Source organism: Schistocerca piceifrons, chromosome 11 (genome assembly GCF_021461385.2).
Source record: "Schistocerca piceifrons isolate TAMUIC-IGC-003096 chromosome 11, iqSchPice1.1, whole genome shotgun sequence".
NCBI lineage: Eukaryota > Metazoa > Arthropoda > Insecta > Orthoptera > Acrididae > Schistocerca > Schistocerca piceifrons.
This window is the reverse complement of record NC_060148.1, coordinates 52,497,987-52,523,872: the sequence shown is the minus strand read 5'-3', so window position 1 is coordinate 52,523,872 and position 25,886 is coordinate 52,497,987. Positions and strand designations below refer to the sequence as shown.

General features: G+C 40.7%; 1 protein-coding gene across 1 annotated transcript in view; it reads right to left on the bottom strand.

Moving 5' to 3' along the window:
• Positions 1 to 5,210: 5,210 nt before the first annotated feature.
• Positions 5,211 to 25,886, bottom strand: part of LOC124720028 (sugar transporter SWEET1-like) — a 32,474-nt gene continuing 11,798 nt past the window's right edge. The window contains exon 2 of the mRNA XM_047245277.1: positions 5,211 to 7,026. Within this exon, the coding sequence (XP_047101233.1) occupies positions 6,362 to 7,018 (657 nt within the window). The 5' untranslated portion in view covers positions 7,019 to 7,026 and the 3' untranslated portion in view covers positions 5,211 to 6,361. The remainder of the gene's footprint in view (positions 7,027 to 25,886) is intronic.

The following is a 25,886-nucleotide window of genomic DNA, read 5'->3' as shown; positions in this document are numbered from 1 at the left end:
AAAATGTCAACATATAATTGTATAAGGGACATTCAAATGAAACCCAGTCACAAGTAATGGTAATGATTTTCAAATGGTTCAAATGGCTCTGAGCACTATGGGACTTAACAGTAATGATTTTATTAACTCAAAAATGTAGGTATAGACAGTACAGGTACTCAAAAATAGTCGCCAGAACTGTTGGCACGTTTATCCCATTGTGGCACTAGCCTGTCGGTTCGATCCTTGAAGAAGCTAGTAGGCTGCTGTCGGATCCAGGCCCGGACCCAGTCACACACTTCATCGTCCGTTGCAAATTGATGTCTGCAAATGGCTTGTTTTAGAGGTCCAAACAAACGAAAGTCACATGTGACTCAAAGACAGCACCATTTGAGTATTGCGCTGTTCGGCGATCAGTTGCTGGGCAACCCACAGCACACAGAGTTTTTGCAAGTTCGAGTGCTAATGCATTATGGTGTGGGCGGTGCCTACACTAATATGCAGTAAGCAATGGATCTCATCCACAGTGCTTCTGTGGTTGTCCAAGACTAAAACATTCACTTCCACAACCGTTTCCAGTGTGATGACACGATGAGCCCGTCCAGGACGAGCATCGCCTTCCAGTGACTCGCTCCCCTCGAGGAATCGTTTGCGCCATTCCACAACACTTGAAAGACTCAGACTGTACTCACCATTCACAGCCTCCATCCGTCGATACATTTCACGGCCTCCGACTCCCTCCGCCAGCAAAAATTGGATCACTCCTCGTTGTTCCTGCTTACCGGTACTCACCTGCACGTTCAGTAGTGGATGATAGCTTGTGTGACCACCTTCTCTTCGGCATGAAAGCACACTGGCGCCATGCAACATCAAACGGTGCGCACACGTCAGTCTCTCTACCAATAGCTGGCGCCACCACACCCACAGTTACATGGTGCCACTTTATGTGTAAGGCAATTTAGACTCACTGACCAGGTTTCATTTGAATGAACCTCATATATTTGTAAGAAGTGTGTACAGCTTTTCTTTTAATGCTGCAATGCACAGCTTAGTGTTTACAGTGAATATCATCTGTAGGTCACATATGTAGCTATGGTAAAACCAAGGGATGAGATGTAACCTTTTCTTTTTAATTTTTTTTTATTTTTTTTATTTTTTTTTTTAATTTTTTTTTTAAAGAGGAGTAGACAATATACGCTTCTACTAAAATAAATAATACACTGTTATTTTTATTATGTTGATGAATATTTATGATTATCTTTCATTCTGTCATACATATTATTTCCAGTCTTTTGAAGTAATTTAATGACCTGCAAAAGACAAAGTCTATCGTCTCGTTTGTTATGTACTGTTCTAAAACAAAAATGCAAATTTTGTGTATACATATTTCTGTTCAGTCAGTACAATAGTTTCAAACACTGTAAGACAGAAATTTGTTAATTTAATGCAGTTTTTGTGTAAGGTACACAAAATTTTCAAAGCTAAGTTTCTAGAAAGTGTTATGAAGTACCATAGTCAATCATTCAAAACGTAAACATTTCAGAAATTAACAACCTGTAACTAAAGTTTATCAATATTTCTTTGTATGAATTAATAAAATAGTGACTCGGAAACATTTGTAAATGCAGACAACTAATATAGTGAAATACTATACTTTGAATATCTCATTTTTAAAAAAGCATGTGGAACATTATGTCAGATTAATTCCACACTTGCGTACAATGTAGAATGATCACCACAAAAATTCCTCTGAGCTTAATATCTCCCACACTTGTCCTGGAAGTGACCTCAGGAGCAACTGTTGAGTGACAAGGTAAGTGTGTCTGTCATCTTTCTGCTGATGTCATTTGAATGTTCACTAAATAGAGACTCCAACAGAACAATAAAAAAACAACCGAAAATCGGTTTTGGTGACTGTACCAACTGAGTTGTGTGATTTAACATCACCCACCAACATGGCTCCAACACTGATATCAAGGTCATAGCTCGTGTGCCTACTCACTTTACAGTTTCTCAGTTTTATCTATTTTATCAATTTAATACATCATCTTTATTTATTTATTACCATGAAGTAAAGTTTCCAAGATGCCAGATGTTAAGAATCAAAGGCAAACATGTTCACATCAAGTCTTCATTCAGATTGAATGTTGTGCTGTTCACATTAAACAAATGGAAATGCTGGGGAAACATATGGAGCACAAGACTCACCTGTTTAAGATAATGCTAGAAGAATTAACTAATGCAAAAAAAAGTAACTGCCATAGAAACAGTAAGCAAGAACTGTTGCTGGAAGTAGATTAGAAACATAGCTTATTAATTACTGTAGTGATATGGTAAATAATTTTTGGAGTCTCAGTAGGAATCGCACATAGCAGATGGCTTTCCAATAAGATATAAGGAAAACTGTCATTCCCATTTTCCAAAGTAAAAGGTTAGCTTTAGTTTTCAATAGAAATCCATCCATTATCAGTCAGAATTCCTCAATCATTCGAAAGCTAGGATCTTAGAATTCACTGCACAAAATGTGACAGTTTCTTCGTTCTAAAAACATGATTTTTTAAAAAGAAATACAGTCCAACCAAGTTATTTGTTTAATTGTTTTAAATATTTAAACCATTTGTATATTAGGCTTTATAATCTATTCACATCACAGAAAATTTTGCTTTACTATCAGTACGTATGCCGAACTCGTAACTTGCATAACATATATTCAGATTTGGCTAAATAATTTCACACAGGAAAGTGTTTGAGATGAACAGATTCCTGGAAGCTAAAGTTATCTAATTACCTGTAACATTTATTTAGTAGTAAAAGTAGGTAAAAAGATGAGGGCTAGTAGAAATCCTTGGGTAACAGAAGAAATATTGGATTTAATTGATAAAAGGAGAAAATATAAAAATGCAGTAAATGAAGGTGGCAAAACAGAATACAAACGTCTCAAAAATGAGATCGACAGGAACTGCAAAATGGCTAAGCAGGGACGGCTAGAGGACAAATGTAAGGATGTAGAGCCTTATCTCACTAGTGGTAAGATAGATACTGCCTACAGGAAAATTAAAGAGATCTTTGGAGATAAGAGAACCACTTGTATGAACATCAAGAGCTCAGATGGAAACCCAGTTCTAAGCAAAGAGGGGAAAGCAGAAAGGTGGAAGGAGTATATCGAGGGTCTATACAAGGGTGATGTACTTGAGGACAGCATTATGGAAATGGAAGAGGATGTAGATGAAGATGAAATGGGAGATACGATACTGCGTGAAGAGTTTGACAGAGCACTGAAAGACCTGAGTCGAAACAAGGCAGCGGGAGTAGACAACATTCCATTAGAACTACTGACGGCCTTGGGAGAGCCAGTCCTGACAAAACTCTACCATCTGGTGAGCAAGATGTATGAAACAGGCAAAATACCCTCAGACTTCAAGAAGAATATAATAATTCCAATCCCAAAGAAAGCAGGTGTTGATACATGTGAAAATTACTGAACTATCAGTTTAATAAGTCACAGCTGCAAAATACTAACGTGAATTCTTTACAGACAAATCGAAAAACTAGTAGAAACCAACCTCGGGGAAGATAGTTTGGATTCCGTGGAAATACTGGAACATGTGAGGCAATACTGACCCTACGACTTATCTTAGAAGCTATATTAAGGAAAGGCAAACCTACGTTTCTAGCATTTGTAGACTTAGAGAAAGCTTTTGAAAATGTTGACTGAAATACTCTCTTTCAAATTCTGAGGGTGGCAGGGGTAAAATATAGGGAGCGAGAGGCTATTTACAATTTGTACAGAAACCAGATGGCAGTTACAAGAGTCAAGGGACATGAAGGGGAAGCAGTGGTTGGGAAGGGAGTGAGACAGGGTTGTAGCCTCTCCCCGATGTTATTCAATCTGTATATTGAGCAAGCAGTAAAGGAAACAAAAGAAAAATTCGTAGTAGGTATTAAAATCCATGGAGAAGAAATAAAAACTTTGAGGTTCGCCGATGACATTGTAATTCTGTCAGAGACAGCAAAGGACTTGGAAGAGCAGTTGAAAGGAATGGATAGTGTCTTAAAAGGAGGATATAAGATGAACATCAACAAAAGCAAAGCGAGGATAATGGAATGTAGTCGAATTAAGTCGGGTGATGGTGAGGGAATTAAATTAGGAAATGGGACACTTAAAGTAGTAAAGGAGTTTTGCTATTTGGGGAGCACGATAACTGATGATGGTCAAAGTAGAGTGGATATAAAATGTAGACTGGCGTTTCTGAAGAAGAGAAATTTGTTAACATCAAGTATAGATTTAAGTGTCAGGAAGTCGTTTCTGAAAGTATTTGTTTGGAGTGTAGCCATGTATGGAAGTGAAACATGGACAATAAATAGTTTGGACAAGAAGAGAATAGAAGCTTTTGAAATGTGGTGCTACAGAAGAATGCTGAAGATTAGGTGGGTAGATCACGTAAGTAATGAGGAGGTATTGAATAGGATTGGGGAGAAGAGAAGTTTGTGGCACAACTTGACTAGAAGAAGGCATCGGTTGGTAGAACACATTCTGAGGCATCAAGGGATCACCAGTGTAGTATTGGAGGGCAGTGTGGAGGGTACTGGGAGATGAAGAAGCTTGCACAGGACAGAATAGCATGGAGAGCTGCATCAAACCAGTCTCAGGACTGATGACCACAACAGCAACAACAACAACATTTATTTAGTTCCAAACTAAATCTGTTATTACAAGAGGGAGAAACACAAGAAAAGTCAGACAGTCATTGTAGTCATTACACACAAATTTTCAAACATGCAATGACGATCATTTGTTTCATACATCCACAAACATCCTGTATGCAGCTGCTAAAACAAGGTGGAAAACTTACAATATCTTCCAAATGTATTTACTCCATAAACACATTGGTCATTGGCAACTGGTCACCATTGGGAAGCAGTGATATGAACTTATTCTCTGTTTTCATCCTATCCTGCCACTAAAACAAGAAGATTCAAATTACAGAAGCATAGAAATATTCTATGACCTTCAAGATAAGTTAAAAGATAGTGGCAGACAAGATTTTTATAACTTATACAGAGAATGTCTACAATGTAAATAGTGTAAATATTTACTTCAAACGTGTAATTTTTGTATCTAAGTCGACATATTGCACATCATACCAATAAGTAATGAGCATGACCCATAGAATGTGTAAACAAGTGGTAGCTGAGAGAGTATTTTTAATACGAAGCAAGAATCCACAAAATAATTTTAATCACTTTATTTTAAAAAAATTTACAGTTAATAGATGAAGATACGTATTTTTAGTACTCGACATAATGGATGTGGAAATGGCATGAGTTACAAATCACAGGCCTTAATCACAACTGTTCTTTATAAATACCAGGTTCTTAACTGCAACAAAATCATCTACTTGTGTTATTTATTAACTTATGTAGTTTTTTATATGTTTTATTGTACTGGTTGTCACACTATTCACCTATTAAATATATTTCAATATAATGAACTGTAGTAAATTAACTGTTTCACGTCTTTCACTCCATTGAGTTACACTGAAGACTTATGACGGCCACAAAAAAGACAGGAATTGAGGCCATAATACACAAATGTTGTACTCTACTACTCAAAAAATATCATTTACCTGCATCAACCTGTTGTTGTTTTTCTAATTTTAGCTTGAAATAAATTAGCTAATTTCACATTCTTGAAAGTTATCAGACATCAAACAAAAAATTGTGTTAAATACTTACATTTAACAGCATATCACTGTCTATACTTCAGTGTGGAATAGATTAATATGTAACAGTGTGACATGTAGGAAAATGACAGTATCTATAAATTTAATGCAGATTGTTTTGTATCACATAAAATAAAAAGTTATAACTGGTACACTCTTATAGTAAACGTGCGTTCAAGGAAATGGGGAAGTACTCGAAAACTGGAGGGATGATAAGTTCATAACACTCTTTAGATCTTACTGTTTAGTCTTCAGTGCCCTGGAAATGATCATACTGTCAGCAAAGGACCCGTGATACAGGCAATATGATCATGTAGAACACATTCTGGGAAGCCACAGACTCGTTCAGAAGACTGATTGAGACTGTCGGTTAACAGTGTCTTTCTTGCTAGCCACAATCCCACACTTGTACCTTCGGTCAGCACAGTTACTCCAGTCGAGAGACGAGCGAGTAATGCTTTAATACTATTGTGAACGACTAGCCACTAAAACACCTCTGGAGCTGTCCTGTAATGATACACTAAATTTGATTCCCTGCCCCAAAAACATACGATAAGTGAAAATCCGCAGTTTAAGAATGTTGTCGTTTGTATAATTTTTTGTTACGATACAGGAGAACAAAGAAACTCTTAATAACTGGAGTGACGGCGAGTCCACCTTCAGTCCACCTTCTTCGTCTCGTGAGGTGGCAGTGTCCTCGGGTAGATGAGGATCAGAGCGAACTGGAATGCCGACAGGATGAGGACGACCACATTCTGGAAGATCATGAAGCCACTGTCGATGATGAACCCGTAGAGCAGCCAGAGAGAGGAGACGACGGTCCCGGTCAGGAGCATGGGCAACGGGATGCTGGCACTGCTCTTGGTCCTGATTATCTCGCCCACCGAGAAGAGTGGCAGAGAGACCATGAAGAAAAAGAGCCCGGTCAGGATGATCCCGAAGCGGTGCTCCACCAGCTCGGGGTCCTCGAGGCGCGCGTAGGCCACGAGGCCGCCGGCGAGTGCGGCGCCTTTCGCCAGTGACCGGTAGAAGCCGGGCCGGTCGTCACTGTACAACCAGTAGCACAACAGGTACACCTGGCTGAGCACCATACCCACCCAGTTGGCACGCAGCATAGCCGGGTCGTCCATTATGCGGGCAAACTCGAGCATGACGAAGCCGAGGGCCCCACCCATGACGAACATTGTCGCGGGTGTGGGTCGAGTGGTGCCGTTGCGGTGAAACTCCCAGCACATGAGTGAGCCGGACAGCATCTGAGCGATTTGTGCATAGCTGGCCAGTGTCCCCACCAGGTCCTTGTAGTCAGACAGCGGCATGGTGGTAGCTGTGGGCAGACACAGTTTGCTGTTAACACTGAGAACAGATGGTCCCCACAATTGCAGTTGCCTCTCTCTCTCTCTCTCTCTCTCTCTCTCTCTCCGCCCCTCTCCCTCTCCCTCTCCCTCTCCCTCTCCTCCTCCATCTCCCTCCTTTTTGAAGAGTTCTTACTGCTATAAGGTGTCTATTGTTTTTCATGATTTCACGAATTTAAGCTTAACTCTATGACTAAATGCCATTACTGTATCCCCAGTTATCAGTTAAACCAATGGGGTGAAGTGTAGTGTGCCACCCATCTGTGAGTCAAAGGATAATATTAACACTACCTTTAGCCCAGGAAAATTGAGGAAACTGGTTGATCAGGTGTGGTCTAGGGTAGGCCTTAAGGCAGCTTATAAAAGTATTGTTTGTTCATTGACGGTTTCTGAGAAATACCAGAAAAACCATGATTTTTCGATAGGAAAAATGCCAAATGTGAGCAGACAGACGAAACTTAATGTGGTATTCTTGGAGAACTTCTAAAGTTTTTTCCATATCATTTTGCGTTGCCGAGATCCTGAGGTTCAGAGTTACCGTACTTACACAAGTAAAATATACACTTAATATCCGGTCTGATGCGTAAATGCGTACATCTACATCTACATCTATAATCCACAAGCCACCTTACTGTTTAGAACAGTCTGGCACTGCTGGGATAACTTTAAGATTCTGAGAGTGTAGAATCACGTAGTTTTGAGGCGAAGAGCTTGTCGAGCCGTGTTCAGAGCGCATTTTCATCTGGAAAGGAAGTTCCTTGTTCGATAGAGAGGGAGACGGCAGTAGTGGCCGAGCGGTTCTAGGCGCTACAGTCTGGAACCGCGCGACCGCTAGGTCGCAGGTTCGAATCCTGCCTCGGGCATGGATGTGTGTGATGTCCCTAGGTTAGTTAGGTTTAACTAGTTCTAAGTTCAAGGGGACTGATGACCTCAGAGATTAAGTCCCATAGTGCTCAGAGCCATTTGAATCATTTTTTTGTTTGATAGAGAGGGAAAAATGTGAGGGCGGAAGATCAGGTGAGTAAGGTGCATGCTGAATGGCTTCCCAGCCCTCCTGTCTAGTGTTTTTTGTCAGTCTAACACAATTCGGGCAGACATTATCGTGGAGCAGCATCACTTCACGCAGTCTTCCTGGTTGCTGCTTTTAGACTGTGTCGAAGAGACGTCTCAGTTGTTGACAACAAATGTCAGTAGCAATGGTTACATCTCAGGGAATCAATTCTTAGTACACGACATTATCGCGTTCCACCAGATGCAGACCATTATCTTTGTACGGAGAGTTGCTACTTTGTTTGGACTTAATCATCCCTTTCTTTCCCTTATGTTAGGATAAAGGCAGAATTTCTCGTTACTAATAATGACGGAGGAGAGGAGTGACCGGTGTTGTTCACGAGCCGATTGATGACGAGCAAGTGGAGATGCACGTAATTTCGGCTTAGACCGTGAGCTACCCATACACCCGATTTTTGAACCTTCCCTATCGCATGAAACTATTGCACGATACAGGAATCATCACAGTTCATCGCATTTGCCGATTCTCGAGTGTACTGACACGGATCATTGTGAATGAATACATTTAAATGACACCCGTGAAACCCCGAACGTCTTTCTGAACGTGGAGAGTCACTAACGTCAAAATGATCCTCCTCAAAACGGGAAAACCATTTTCTTGCCGTGCTCTGTCCAGTGGCATTATCCCTATTCATAGCACAAATATTTTTGGCAGCCTCCACAGCAACGGAAATTTCCCGATTTCTTGACTTGGCACTCCGTTTTCTAGCGACCACAGCTCCACTCACTATCTCCAAATGACAAGACGACAATATGTACGCTCAAACAGCAACAGTGAACGAGAAATAAAGAGTGATGATGATGAGGCCCCGTACACAAAGGAACATATGGCACGAAGAAGGGGACCCGCACTGCTTTACTAGGCAAGGTCCTAGTCGAGGTGGTTTGCCATTGCCTTCCTCCGACCATAATGGGGATGAATGATGATGATGATGATGAAGACGACACAACAACACCCAGTCATTTCGAGGCAGGAAAAATTTCTGACCCCGCAAGGAATCGAACCTGGGACCCCGTGCACGAAAGCGAGAACGCTACTGCAAGACCACGAGCTGCGGACAAATAAAGAGTAACAATCGATAAATAAACTCATAGCAACCCGAATACCAACATGCAAAACAAAAACTCTACGAACTTATGCACCGGCCTAACATTTTCTGGGGTGAATGAGACATTGCAGGGAAAGCTTTAGAGAGATGTTTGAAGTGCATGACGGAGTCTGGCCTTCACATCTTCCAGGAGTAGCCACCAAATATTGCAGAAGTGCATCACATCAGGTAGGGAGTTACTGAAGATGGCAAAAATGTCAATCTGCAAACTTTTAAAATAAAGATTTCAGAGAATGATTCTTTGTTGAAAATTTAGGTACACTAGATGGAATGGTGACAGTCCAGATGCCAACTGATTCGTAGGTATGCATGTGGTGGCAGAGTACAGGCACAGTCTAACATAACAGTCGCGAAACTTCGCCTCGATTAAGTTGCCTTCAGCGCCAGCAGCGCCCCAAGCGGCCGGTAGGTTGAACTGTGAGTTCGGCGCGATCGTGAAAGCGAATAGTGATTATTTATTTTGATTTACACAATGGTTTTTACCATCGGGAGCGTTTGTAGCGCAATAAATTGCAGCAGCAATAGGAAGAAGACACCAAAGCTGTCTTTTTCAGGTTTTCTAAGGATCCTGAGAGGTATATACCATCATGTTACTAAAGTGTATCGTCAGGATTCACTTGCAAACTGTATGTGTATAAATGATGAATGTTTCGTTTTAGGAGCAAAAAATGGCTAGTTAATAGCAGACGAGAAGACCTTGTGAAAAAAGACCCGGTTTACGTGTATAATAATATTAGATTTTGTTCGCTACATTTCGAACAAAACCAGTTCATGAACGCAGACAATAACAAACTCGTGTAGAGTGCAGAACTCACACTGTTTGACATTCCAAATAAGCCACCTCAACTGACGATGAAGAGGAAACTGCCACAAAGATTCGACAGTCAATCTAAAGCTGTAAAACAGTCCTATGACACAGAAGCAGCCAGTTCAACTCTCCATGTTTTAGTGCCAGATTCGTGTGAATCGTCAACACAGACCTGCTTTGACGATGGAGTGATTAGATTAAGTGCAGCTGTCCGAGTCTTACAAAAGCGTGTGTAGTGTCAGAATGTGCACATCGCTAGACTTCGAGCGAAACTATTGTGGGACAAGGAAAGTGCCTACAGACAGATTGTTTGAAAATTATTCAAATATTTGGTTTTGCGTGAAATGTAATATAATCAGCTCATTATAATGTTTTCAGCATATTTCTCCCACTATTTGTTAGTTGCCTGTCCCACTTAGAATAGTATAAAGATGAAGGTCGTAGTTGTGGCAACAGTCGACAATGACAAACACAGTAGGCCTACAGAACGTTAAACGAGCTGTCCATCGCTTTTGCATGTAGAGGTACATGTCTGTGCTTCTTACATGTGAATCTGTGTGTTTATATTCTTTTGATATCGACGTGGTAAGCTCCAATTCTGTCCAATGTCACAAGTGTTTCTTCACGAATGTGTTGTAGCTTGCCACTATATTCATGGTTTTTGTCCATACTTGCGCTTATTTTAGAATCATTTTTAAAAACATATATGGCTTCTGATACTACACAAACTCTTGGAGGCAAGAAACTAACTCGAATAATTCGGAAATAACGTAGGAAATGGATGCAAACAAACATTATGCTTACGACGCATCTGACGTTCACCTTACCTGCCGCTTGGAGCGCTAGTGTCGCTCCACCTGTCAAACGGCAACAACTTTTACAGCAGTGAGTGTCGCGACTGTTATATTATACTGTGGTACAGGTGTACATCCGACAGATGGGTCATGGGGGTTGTGCCCCATCCCCATCCCAAAACAAAGTACTACTGAGGCCGATTATACACACACACACACACACACAAAAGGCTTTGCATTGCCCCAGTCCCCAGAACTCCTGAAGATAGACATTGACTGTGGATATTGCATCACAGACACAGTCCCTCTGACTGTTCAGAGATGTTACTAAACACGCCCAAAGATGTAAACAACCATGCATGAGCAGCACCTATTAGACGGAAGGGGTCAGACAGCCATTAAGTTCCAGTCATCCCACCAAGGAGGATGTACACAGCTCGTGTTGTCTGTAATTCAACCATGCCTAGACTGTCAATACCGTGGTTTGATCGCATCCTCATTGTTATTTTGTGCCAGGTAGGGCTCTCAACAAGCTAAGTGTCGAGGCGTCTTGGAGTGAAACAAGGCGATGTTGTTCGGACATGAGGAGATGCAGAGAGAGACAAGAACTGACGAAGACATGCCTTGGCCAGGCTGCCCCAGGGCTACTACTGCAGTGGATGACCGCTACCTGCGGATTATGGCTCGGAGGAACCCTGACAGTAACGCCACCATGTTGAATAACAGTTTTCATGCAGCCACAGGATGTCGTGTTATGACTCAATCTGTGCGCAATAGGCTGCATTATGTGCAACTTCACTCCCGATGTCCGAGGCAAGGTCCATCTTTGCAACAACGACACCGTGCAGCATGGTACAGATGGGCCTAACAACATGTCGAATGGACCACCCAGGATTGACACCGCGTTCTCTTCACTGATGAGTGTTGCATATGCCTTCAACCAGACAATCGTCGAATTTGTGTTTGGAGGCAACCTGGTCAAGCTGAACGCCTTAGACACACTGTCCAGCGAGTACAGCATGATGGAGGTTCCCTGTTGTTTTGGGGTGGCATTATGTGGGGCTGATGTACGCCGCTGGTGGTCTTGGAAGGCACCGTAACGGCTGTACAATGCGCGACTGCAATCCTCCGATCGATAGTAGTGCAACCGTATCGGCAGCATATTGGCGAGGCATATTGCAAGACAATACGTGTCCCCATCGTGCACATCTTGTGAATGACTTCCTTCAGGATAACGACATCGCTTGACTAAAGTGGCCAGCATGTTCTCCATACATGAACCCTATCTAACATGCCTGGGATAGATTGAAAAGAGCTGTTTATGGACGATGTGATCCGCCAACCACACTAAGGGACTATGCCAAATCGCCGTTGAGGAGTGGGACAATCTGGACCAATGGTGCATTGATGAACTTGTACATAGTATGCCACGACGAATACAGGCATGCATCAATGCAAGAGGACGTGCTACTAGGTATTAGAGGTACTGGTGTGTGCAGCAATCTGGACCACCGCCTCGCAAGGTCTCGCTGTATGTTGGTACAACATGCAATGTGTGGTTTCCATGAACAATAAAAAAGACGGAAATGATGTTTATGTGGTCTCTGTTCCAATTTTCTGTACAGGTTCCGGAACTCTCGGAACTGAGGTGATGCAAAACTTTTTTTGATGTGTGTATTTTTACAAATATTAATTTACGAAACTTTCAGCTCAGTTTCGGAGAATACAACATCCCGATAGAGTTTCATAAAGGACAAGAAATTCTATAAAATTACAATCATTAGTCGTCATACGATGCAATTGAGTTGCATACCTGTGGCTGGTTTGTGATCTGACTGGCTGTGGGAAACGCTGCAGCCAGGGAGAGGTGACCATTCCCAGACTGACCACGCCGGTTGTCAGCAACAAACCTCACACAGTTCATCGTGAGTGTCCTGGGATCTGGGGATGTATAAACACCACGCATTTCTAGGCTTGATATTATGTGATTCCACTAAACAGTAGTTCTAAAGTTGCGAAGTACAATGGGAAACGTCTTCGCTTTCCTGAGCACTTGATAACTTCGGTTTATTTGGCTGTGGATCTGTGCACAGCAAACTTTACCATTTACGTGGTGCTGTTGCGGCTGTGGCTATGATTTCTCGATACGGACGTTTGTGAAAATTCCAAAGTTTTTTCTGTTGCTTCACCATACAGCACTCATCGAGATGGAGAGACAAACAATTCTCACACCCCAATGTGTGGGTTCCAGCAACAAGTCCCAGGACAAAGTGGCTCCTGTGTATCTGACACACATTTTATCCCATCCCCATTAGGATGTCCCCTTTTTCCCCATTTCACAAGTTTGTTACCAACTGTCTGGTGGCACTGAAGATCTGTCCAGACTCTTGGTCTTCATTAAGTTTTGTATGGAAAAAATATGGAGACCACAACCATGTTATACAGAGTTATTCCATAAGTACCTCCATGGTTTCAGAAGACAACTGTGTGATCATTACAAGACATACAGGAAACAGGCACGTGTCAGTGGACAGAGCATTTATTTATTTGCTTATTTACACCTCAAGTTCCGTAGCACCAAATTGAGGAGCAAATCTCCAAGGTCATGGAACGTGCCAGTACATAAAATTAAAACGTAAAAGTAATAATAGATAAAAATAAAATGTTTATGAACCCAAAAAACTCAAGCTGTAACTTTAAGTAAACACATTCAACAATATAACATAAGAATCAGCTTAATATTTCAAGGAACTCTTTGACAGAACAGAAGGAGTGACCCATGAGGAAACTCTTCAGTTTCTATTTGAAGGCGTGTAGATTACTGCTAAGATTTTTAAATTCTTGTGGCAGCTTACTGAAAATGGATGCAGCGGTATACTGCACACCTTTCTGCACAAGAGGTAAGGAAGTCCGATCCAAATACAGGTTAGATTTCTGCCGAGTATTAACTGAACGAAAGCTGCTTATCCTTGGGAATAAGCTGATATTGTTAACAAGACGACAGTAAGGAATATATATATTGAGAGGCCAATGTCGAAATACCCACACTAGTGAACAGGGGTCGACAAGAGGTTCGCGAACTTACACCACTTATTGCCCGAATCAGTCGTTTCTGAGCCAAAAATATCCGTTTAGAATGGGAAGAGTTAGGGTAACTACCGTATTTACTCGAATCTAAGCCGCACGTTTTTTCCGGTTTTTGTAATCCAAAAAACCGCCTGCGGCTTAGAATCGAGTGCAAAGTAAGCGGAAGTTCTGAAAAATGTTGGTAGGTGCCGCCACAACTAAATTCTGCCGTCGAATATATGTAGCACTACACAGGCATGCTTTGCAGGCACAAAGATAAATACTGGTGCCAAAACCTCTGCGTCAGTAAATAAATAAAAAAAAAAGGTGGAAGACGAGCTTTTTTTCCTCCGCCCCGAGTTTCGACCACTGCATTTTCATACATTATCCATCGAAGTAAATACAAATTCCGTATTGTTCATCTCCGAATGTTGCAGCGTTTCAATGTACTACGAGACTGTTAAGAGTTGGCCATATTGACAAACATACCTACGTTCTGAATTTTTTCTACTTGTGAGAAGAGATGGGTGCTAATAGGAACTTTTATGAATTGTGAATCACATGCAGTATTCTCTTCACCATAAGAATAATACGAATATAAACATTTTGCCATGTATTCTTTCGTGTTTGCTGCTATCTCATTTAAATTCTGTCTGCCTAATAAACTACGAAATTAGAGCGAGACAAAAGCAAACGCGGAAGAACATACATATCGTGTTATGTTTATATTCGTATTATTCTTATGCGTAATAGTGATACAGTCAGAAATGAAGCACGGCAATTGACTAGATTTTTAAATCTAAGATGACTCTAATTCCTGTGCAGAATATAATGTACTAAAGAGGCATCTGCAAAGATTTTCAAACAGAGAAAATTTTTCGCTGAACTCTCGTTCAGAATATGTTCTATCATACGCAGTCTATTATTTGGTTCTTGTTGATCATTATCAAAGAAAGCAGCAGTGTAAGTAATAACAAATAGCAGTTTTTTTTTTTTTTAATTGTAAGCGGCGGTAGCGTGCACAGAAGCAAGCCACGCCGTGAGCGGTGACAGGTCGTAAACACTCGTTATCAGAATGCGACAAACAATGCATAACACAGTACAGTAATGCATCTTCAGCTTAGAGTGACGTAAACACCTATAGCAAAGAGAACGGCACTTATCAGATCAAAGAAAAATAAGCAATCAATTCAAACCAGACGAAGCACGTGAAAAAAGAAGGATATCCGTATAAATATGGACAGAGCGCCTGACACATAGCAATGGCTAGCTGGTAAAGCTTAACGTCTAAGCTTACGACTCGAACCAAACTACTGTAGTTCTATCGTCATTCATTCGACCTAAATTGTGTCTCATATTACAATGGACCAACTTTGTTTCGATTTGGAGATGCGGCCTAAAACTTTTCTCTCCCCTTGAATTTCGAGTCTCAAATTTCAGGTGCGGCTTGGATTCGGGAAAAATTTTTTTCCTTGATTTCGAGTCTAATTTTTCAGGTGCGGCTTAGATTCGAGTGCGGCTTAGATTCGAGTAAATACGGTAGTCCAGTGAGTGAACATGCACCAGTGAATGAACAGCAGAGATATTAATTTAAAAAATAAGGTTTAAAAAGCCCTCCACTTTGTCTGTTGAAGTCAGTTGCCTTCTACTGACCAATGGGGAGCTAGCTAAAAGCTGATTGGACCTCCACATCAAGCAACTTCAGCAGTAGAAAATGATGGGTTGTTTGATGAATCTGTAGCTGTTGTTTACTGCTGTCTGGTGCTAAGGTAAGAGCTTCGTCACAAGTCATTTTATTGATGAATATTGGTATTTTGGTAAACTTTGTTGCTCGTTTTGTACAGTATGTACATACTGTAACAAATAAATAACTTTTGTAACGTTTATAAATAATGAAGAAATGTTATATTTTGAGGTTACGGGGGTGTTCAGTAACTGGACACTTAAAATCAAGATTTGCCAATAAATGGGATTTTTAACACTGCCTTCAAATCAGATGTAAATGGGCCTAAATGAACTGCTTAATGGAGAAAATACATGCTAGGTTAAGTTTAAAATATCCTGTATGCCTCTGAACATCTTGTGTTCATTCAGTGGAGGGACTGGTACAAGTTCCCAGTGAATAAACATGGCTTGTGAGATTTTTCCAGAAATGATTCCACTCAGCTGAATACAAAATAGTTATGCAAAATAGTTATATACAAACAGCCTCTGTTCTTAAAATTAAGCCCCAGTAACAGTTAAGAAGGCATCTGTAAGAACTTAGAAGTCATATTTGTGTATGGTGTCCTATAAATTGGATCTCTTCCCTCAATTCAGTCTGATAGTATATTTTCTTTTTTACAGATGTCTGATAAAGAAATGACCTTGCAGAGAAAGCGAAGAAAATATGATCGCTTTAAATACTCAGCAAAGCAATTAGATGATGCATTAGAGGCAGTAAGATCTGGAATATTGAGTTTAAATAAAACATCAGCACAGTATATCTTAACACCAAATGAAGAACAGCTGTTGGAAGAGTGGATATTAGGGAAAGCAAAAATTGGTTTTCCAATGCATCTGGATGAGGTGAAAGACGCTGTGCACAAATTTATCATGGATACAAGAAGGAAAAATCCCTTTACAAATTGTAGGCCAGGAGAGAAATGGGTGAAACTACTTCTTAAAAGACATCCAGCAATTTCACATTGTAATGCAGAAATCATACGAAAAGGGAAAGCGAGTTTGACTGAAGGCATTATACGAAACTGGTTTGACGAACTTGGGAAATATCTTCAGGAAGAAAACTGCCAGGACATACTTCTTGATAGTGACCGAACATTCAATGCTGATGAGAGAAGAGTCTTAGGCCTAAAAAATTATAAAAATTTTTTTACCATTGCTCCTGGCAAAGAGGTAGAATGCGTCACTGTTTTGGCTAATTTTTCTGCTAGTGGAAAAGTTGTAAAACCAATTACAGTATTTCTTTATGAAAGAATTCCAAAACACATATTTGAATTCATTCCTCATGACACATTCTTTGTTGGAACGAGTGAGTCAGGATGGATGGTTGCACCAACATTTTGTGAGTATGTTGCCAACTGCTTTTATCCATGGTTGCTGGAAAAACAGGTCACTCTTCCTGTTTTGTTACTTTTAGATGGGTATAAGTCTCATTTAAACTTAGAACTAAATAAGTTCTGTTCAGAGAAAAGAATACTTATTTTTAGTCTGCCACCAAATGCAACAAATGACCTTCAGCCTTGTGATGTTGGTGTTTTCCACCACTAAAAGCATCATGGAAGATTGCTGTTAGATGCTGGAAACAAAAGCATGGTTGATCAAAGTCAATTACAAAAGCAAATTTTTCTTCTCTCTTCAAAGAAGCTTGTTGTGGAAGAGAAAATACAGAAAGCTTTTAAAAAATGTCAAATCTTTCCTTTCAATGTTGAAAATGTAGATTTCAACAAATGCATGCAGACTCACCATCAAGAGCTAATGAAAAATACATTGAATGAAGGAAATCTATGTTTTCAGAAGGAAACACATTTCTACGAATTATGGAGTCAGAATTACCTACACTTGCACTTTTCAAAACAGCTTTAATTGATGAATCAAGAACCACTGAGATTAAAGAGCCAGTTTTGTTTTCCATATGGAAGAAGTATTCAATCAGAGAAGGCCTAAGGCAAAATAGACGAAACAGTACTTTAGATGAACCATTAATTCACTCAATAGACCCACTGGAAACTAAATTTGAAAGCGCTGCTGAAGCCAGAGCATTGCAAGCAACTACTTCTGTACCAGAAAGAAGATGCTCATCAGACAGTCAAACACAAGAGATGGTTTCAGAAGAATGCACCTCAGCCACATCTCTTCAGTCTGAAACACTCATTTTGGATGTACAAGAAGGCATTCATGGTTCTCAGGATCAGAACTCCAAATCACCAACAGCAAGCTCTTCTCAGAAAGGTCATCGAACCCCTGAGGAAATCTGGAAGGACCACCTTCATTGGCCAGTAATTGAAGAAAAGAAAGGGAAAAAGAAAAGAAATGCAAATAAACTTCCTTATGCAGTTACTTCAGAAAAGTGGATAGAATATCATAAAGCATTAAGAAAAACCAAAGAAGATAAGGAAGAAAAATTAAATAGCAAGAAGGAGGAAAAGGCTCTGAAACAGATGCAAAAACTGGGTGCAATCCAGAAGAAACAAATTGTCAGGAAAGTGAGGAAAGGTGAAGAAGACACTTCAACTGATGAAGATGCAATCTCTCTACATGATTCAGATGAGAGTTTAGGAGATCTGCTTCAGGACTCTGATGATTCAGCTTCTGACTGCAATCTTGAATAAATAGAAGTAAATAAAACCTATGTAATTGTGGTTTATGAAGGCGAATATTTTCCAGGAATTGTTACTGACAGAAAAAAGATGAAATTGAAGTAAGCACCATGACAATGTGTGGACCAACACGTTGCAAATGGCCCAAGAAAGAAGATATGGTATCAGAAAGAGGAGATAAAAAGAGATTATTTCACACTCTAAGGTAATCTGTGGAACATCTTCATGTATATCTCAGACTTAAATTGTTGAGGAAATGAAGAAGTATAAAAAAGTGTAATAATTTTGTTTTGTTGTGAACATTACAGTTTCTAGTTTGATAAGTGTGATAAGGAAGTAACTAATAGGCCTATTCACTCATGTTTGTGTTGCCATCAGAAAACAGGAATAACCATAGGTTGACTAATGCTGTGAAAGGTTTCTCAGTTTTTATTAATGTAATCTGCCCTACCATCTCATTTTTATATTTAAATTATCTGTATTACAGTTTGTATGTACTGTAGTTATTTTATATTTCTGTTCATGTTAATTGTAAAAGACAGTGTTTGCACTAACTCTGTTTTTCCTATGACTATTTTGATTTATGATATTCCCAGTATAATTCTACGAAATAAAATATAAAACTGATGATATACTTGTGTGTTTTATTTATTATTTTTGTATAAATGGCCTTGAAATTATACTTATAAAATTATGTTCATTTACTGGAGAGAAGCTGTTCATTCACTGGACAATGCTGTTCATTCACTTGGTTTTCTGTAACATTTTTTTTATATGCATTGTAAAGATGAGAAAATTGTTTCTTTTCTCTAGTTCCAATTTTTGTACCTATTTGAGAGAGTCTGTAGTATGTGTTTTCAGCTAAAAAATTCCCGAGCAATTACTGTAATGGCGGATATGAATTTTCCAATGTAAATTTGCCCTTAACTGTTCATTCGCCGGTTATCTTACCATACCCCGGAATATAATACCATACGACACCAGCGAACGAAAATAAGTAAATTAGACTAATTTTTGTGTGAACGATCACTTACTTCAGATACCGATTGAATAGTAAAAATGGCAGAACTATGTCTTTGAATAAGATCCTGTGCATGGGCTTCCCACGACATTTTACCATCTATCTGAACACCTAGAAATCTGTGCTGTTCAGTTTCACTAATCATATGCCCATTCTGTGAAATTAAAATGTCAGGTTTTGTTGAATTGTGCATTAGCAACTGTAAAATCTGAGTCTTACTGTTATTTAGCATTAGTTTATTTTCTACAAGCCATGAACTTAGGTCATGAACTGCGCTATTTGAAATGAAGCCAATGTTGCACACAACATCTTTTACTACCAAGCTAGTGCCATCAGCAAACAGAAATATTTCAGAGTTACCCGTAATACTAAAGGGCACATCATTTATATAAATAAGGAACAGGAGTGACCCCAACACTGATCCCTTGGGCGCCATCCACTTGACCGTACTCCTCTGAGACCCCACATCACAGCCATTCTCAACACTGTGAATAACGACCTTTTGCTGTCTTTTGCTAAAGTAAGAGGTGAACCAATCGTGAGCTACACCCCGTATTCCGAATGGTCCATCTTCTGGAGCAATATTTCGAGATTAACACAATCAAACGCCTTAGTTAAATCAAAAAATATGCCCAGCGTTCGAAACCTTTTGTTTAACCCATCCAGCAACTCAGTTGTTCAAATGGTTCAAATAGCACTGAGCACTATGGGACCTACCATCTGAGGTCATCAGCCCCCTAGAACTTAGAACTACTTAAACCTAACTAACCTAAGGACAGCACACACATCCATGCCCGAGGCAGGATTCGAACCTGCGACCGTAGCGGTCGCGCGGTTCCAGACTGAAGCGCCTAGAACCACTCGGCCACAGCGGCCGGCGTTTTCCTTTGTTAAACGACTTGTAAAGCTGAACGGTACACTTGATAGCAAATCGTGCGATATAAAATCAATTATCCTTACATACACAGCCTTTTCAATATCTTTAGCAAACACTGATGGCATAGAAATAGGTCTAAAATTGTCTACATTATCCTTTTTTTTCCTTTCTATAAAGCGGCATTGCTACAGAGTACTTTTGTCGTTCAGGAAACTGAATTACAAACATAGCAAAGTACACGGCTAACATGTGCAGCCCTGTACTTTAATATTCTGCTAGGCACTCAGTCATAACCATGAGAGTCCTTAGTCTTCAGTGATTGAATTATTGACTCAATCTCTCCCTTGTCTGCATCACAGTGGAGTATTTCAGACATCAGTCTCGGAAAGGCAGTTGTCAAGACAGTTATATGACTCCCTGCAGAAACTAAATTTTTATTTAATTGACCAGAAATGCTCAGAAAATGATTGTAGAACGCTGTACTTATATCTGATTTATCAGTAACAGAAATATTTTTACTACGAACTGACTTTACATCGCAGACACTGCACTGCTGACGAGACACTTCCTTCACAACTGACCATATGGTTTTAATTTTATCCTGTGAATTAGGTATTCTACTTGCGTACCACATACTCTTTGCCTTCCTTGTACCATTTTTAAGCGCCTTACACTACTGTTCTCCAGGTTTTTATCTCGCAGTACAGGTGCTCAATATGGCCACTGTTTGCGGTGCAGCAAACGTTACTACAGCAGTCAAACTTTTGCCATACTCATCCCAACATGTCACGCTCTGTATCAGAGGCTGCACAAACCGTCCTTCTGCAACTCTTCTAAATTAAGTGGCAGTGGAGGCAGAAACACAGAATCTTTGACATAATCCCACGAAAATAAATCACGCGGACTTAAGTCAGACGGCCGTGGGGAGGAGGAGAATTACCACGCGGAAGCCATTCCAACCGCTCTGAAGCATTTCGGCATCGGCGTCACCACACGCAGGACCATCTGAAATGAGGCCTGGGGAAGTGCCGTCTTTTTGCAGACATAGGTCTCCACTGTCTTGCTGTCATTGTTGCAAAAGCCATTGCTGCTGTTTGTTTAGCTGTAGCAGAACATACACAGTTTTCTCCGCAAAGGAAAACGCTCCATAAACTTTTGAACACGACACGGCACGCAAGATGTTGACTTTTCTATCTATCTATCAACGTAATTACTCTGCTATTCACAATAAAGTGCCTGGCAGACGGTTGAATGAACCACCTTCAAGCTGTCTGTCTACCGTTCCACTCTCGAACGGCGCGCGGGAAAAACGAGCACTTAAATTTTTCTGTGCGAGCCCTGATTTGTCTTATTTTATCGAGATGATCATTTCTCCCTATGTGGGTGGGCGCCAACAGATCGTTTTCGCAACCGGAGGAGAAAACTGGTGATTGAAATTTCATAAGAAGGTCCAGTCGCAACGTAAAACGCCTTTGTTTTAATGATTGCCACTCCACGTATAATGCCTGTAGCGCTATCTCCCCTATTTCGCGGTAATACAAAACGAGCCGTCCTTCTTTGAACTTTTTCGATGCAATCCGTCAGTCCCACCTGAAGCGGATCCCACACCACACAGGAATACTCCAGAATAGGTAGGACAAGCGTGGTGTAAACAGTCTCTTTAGTAGACCTGTTGCACCTTCTAAGTGTTCTGCCAGTGGATCGCAGTCTTTGGTTTGCTCTACTCACAACATTATCTATGTGATCGTTCCAATTTAGGTTATTTGTAATTGTAATCCCTAAGTATTTAGTTGAATCTGCAGCCTTCAGATTTGTGTGATTTATCGCGTTATCGAAATTTAGCGCATTTCTTTTAGTACTCATCATCATCTTCTTACACTTCTTCTTCTTGCATTACGGCCTCTGTAGGACCACAGGTAGCCCCTTCGTGGACTGCATTTTCCTCTTCTTCTCCCAGAACCCCTTCATTCTTTCTCTTCTTCTCTCCCGCTCTTCTTCCGAGATCTTCAGTGTCCTTTCCTCCTGTTGGCTCCTTTGGTGACGCACTAATCTTTTCCTGTATTCTTCTCTGTCGTTGATCTCCGGCTTGTTGGTCGGTGTATATTTCTTCCTCAAATTTTCCTTTCCTTCGACCTAGATCCCCACTTCTAACCAGTCCTTCCGGGAGTACAACAACCCACTTGGTTTCTGTATTTCCCCTTGTCCTCGCTGTTGTTTCCTACACTCTCTAAGCCATTTTGGGCCGGCCGTGGTGGCCGAGCGGTTCTAGGCGCTTCAGTCCGTAACCAGGCGACTGCTACGGTCGCAGGTTCGAATCCTGCCTCGGGCATGGATGTGTGTGATGTCCTTAGGTTAGTTAGGTTTAAGTAGTTCTAAGTTCTAGGGGACTGATGACTTCAGGTGTTAAGTCCCATACTGCTCAGAGCCATTTGAACCATTTTTTTCGTCATTCTGTCGATACTCATCCTAATTATATGTCCAGGAAACTTTGCCCTTTTGAGTCTGATTTCCCCGGATATTGTTCTGATGTTCCGGTACAGTTCTTCCCTAGGTCTTCGCATCCATCTCTCCCCACCTCTTTCGGGACCTAGTATTTTTCTCAGTATTTTTCTCTCTTCTTTCTCTAGTTGTTCTGCCCTATTTCTTCCTAGTGTAATCGTCTCAGCAGCATATAATACTACATTCCTCACCGTTGCCTTGTAATGGCTTATCTTTGCCTCTGTGGATATATTCTTTTATTGTATATCTCTCTCGTCATACAGAAGGCTGACCTTTTTTATCCTCTGTTATTCCCTCCTTGCTCCTATTCCTTCCTGTTATAAATTCTCCCAGGTATTTATATTTTTCTACCTTTTGCACGGTGCCTTCCGGTATTTCCCAGTCTGTAGTGGTATTTAATGTCTTTTTCTTGTTTTAGTAATCATATTAATAACTTCACACTTTTCTTTATTCACGGTCAATTGCCACTTTTTGCACCATACAGATATCTTGTCTAAATCACTTTGCTCTTCGTTTTGGTCATCTGATGACTTTACAAGACGGTAAATGACAGCATCATCTGCAAAAAATGTAATAGGGCTACTCAGATTGTCTCTTATGTCGTTAATATAGATCAGGAACAATAGTGGACCTATAACTCTTCCTTGCGGAACGCCGGATTTTACTTCTGTTTTACTCAATGATTTTCTGTCTTTAAATAATTAGGAACTGTGACCTTTCTGACAGGAAATCACGAATTCAGTCGCACGACTGAGGCGATATTCCGTAGGCACGCAGTCTGGTTAGAAGACGCTTGTGAGGAACGGTGCCGAAACCCTTCTGGAAATCTAAAAATATGGAATAAATTTGATATCCCCTGTCGATAGCACTCGTTACTTCATGAGTATAAAGAGGTAGTTGTGCTCCACAAGAACGATGTTTTCTTAATCCGTGCTATGTCTCAACAAATGGTTAGCCGCTCGGGGTAGCCTCGCGGTCTAGAGGCGCGTTGTCACGGGGCGTGCGGTTACCCCCGTCGGAGGTTCGAGTTCTCCCTCGGGCATGGGTGCGCGTGTTGTCCATAGTGTGAGTTAGTTTAAGTTAGATGAAGTAGTGTGTAAGCTTAGGGAACGATGACCTCAGCAGTTTGGTCCCATAAGGCCTTACCACAAATTTCCAGTTTCCAAATAAATCGTTTTCTTCCACGTAATTCATAATGTTCGAACACAGTGTATGTTCCAACACCCTACTGCAAATCGACGTTAGTGATAAGGGCCTGTAATTCAGCGGATAACTCCTACTTCCCTTTCTGGGTATTGTTGTGACTTGAGCGATTTTCCAGTCTTTAGGTACGGAACTTTTAGATGAATCGTGAATGTGTTCTACAATCTAGAGTCCATGTTCTGTGCGTCAAATATGCGCGTTACGACGAATTACCTTTCCAGCCACATGAAGTGAGGCTTTATTACTACAATGCAGTTTTTGTGGAAAACCGTCTTCGGTGTGGCCGTGCGGTTCTAGGCGCTTCAGTCTGGAACCGCGTGACCGCTACGGTCGCAGGTTCGAATCCTGCCTCGGGCGTGGATGTGTGTGATGTCCTTAGGTTAGTTAGGTTTAAGTAGTTCTAAGTTCTAGGCGACTGATGACCTCAGATGTTAAGTCCCATAGTGCTCAGAGCCATTTGAACCATCAGAAGGAATGTGACGGCCGCAGCCAGTACGATTTACGCACAGAATGTGTCGGGTAGTTTAGAGAGTTGGGCTCGCAGTTCTCCATCCGGATTCCTTCTCGCACCCGACCAACGATTCTCGCACACGCTCCACCTTCTCTGGTAGAGGTCCCGGCCGGGCTGTTGTTTTCGCACTACGTAAGCAGTGAGTCTCATGGAATGTATTATACCACCCACGGATTGTTTTGTTCCATAAAATTTCGGGCACTCTCCACAGCAGATGCATGTTGTTGTTGTGGTCTTCAGTCCTCAGACTGGTTCATGCTACTCTATCCTGTGCCAGCATCTTCATCTCCCAGTACCTACTGCAACCTACATCCTTCTGAATCTGCTTAGTGTATTCAACTCTTGGTCTCCCTGTACGATTTTTACCCTCCACGCTGCCCTCCAATACTAAATTGGTGATCCCTTGATGCCTCAGAACAAGTCCTACCAACCGATCCCTTCTTCTAGTCAAGTTGTCCCACAAATTCCTCTACTCCCCAATTCTATTCAGTACCTCCTCATTAGTTATGTGATCTACCCATCTAATCTTCAGTATTCTTCTGTAGCACCACATTTACAAAGTTTCTATTCTCTTGTTGTCCAAACTATTTACCATCCACGTTTCACTTCCATACATGGCTACACTCCATACAAATACTTTCAGAAAAGACTCCCTAACACTTAAATCTATACTCGATTATTACGGTCAGAGGTGGTTGTTCTGGGTACTGATTTCTCAGGATCTATGCACCCAAATTGCGTGAAAACGTAATCACATGTCAGTTATAGTATAATATATTTGTCCAATGAATACCCAATTATGATCTGCATTTCTTCTTGGTGTAGCAATTTTAATGACGAATAGTGTAATTCATTATAGTTGGGCTCAGCAGAATTATCTGAGATTATTTCTTTCTTTCATATAATACCGTTATTCTTGCTGCTACATTTTCATACGTTTTACAATAACACGTATACACCACCACAACAACTTTAAACAGAACAAAACTGATCACAAATGATCGGAAATGACTATTTTCATACATGTAGCCTTCAGGTTCATAGGCTCACAGTTGCTAATCCTGATCATAACAAACTTTGGCTCCATTGGAACTGAATTTTGGAGTCCTAATCATGGAATGGCTCTGAGCACTATGGGACTTAACATCTGAGGTCATCAGTCCCCTAGAACTTAGAACTACTTAAACCTAACCTAACCTAAGGACATCACACACATCCATGCCCGAGGCAGGACTCGAACTGTCTACCCGACGGGAGGCCCTAATCACACGACATTATTATTATTTATTTTTCTGTGTAACGAAATAATTGTTATATTTTTGGGTTCCATGAAAGGCTAAATTACCAAGAGACATGAATTACTGTGAAATAAATCTAAAAACGGCCGAATTTCACTGATTCAGCGACGTAAGCAACAACTTGTTCATGAAGAAATACATTTAAATTTGTGAATAATTGCAGCTTACATCCCTGACAACAACAGAATATAAAAACATATTTCTTGCCCAAGAAGCATAAAATGTATTTCTGTTGCTATCTGTTCTTATTGTGATA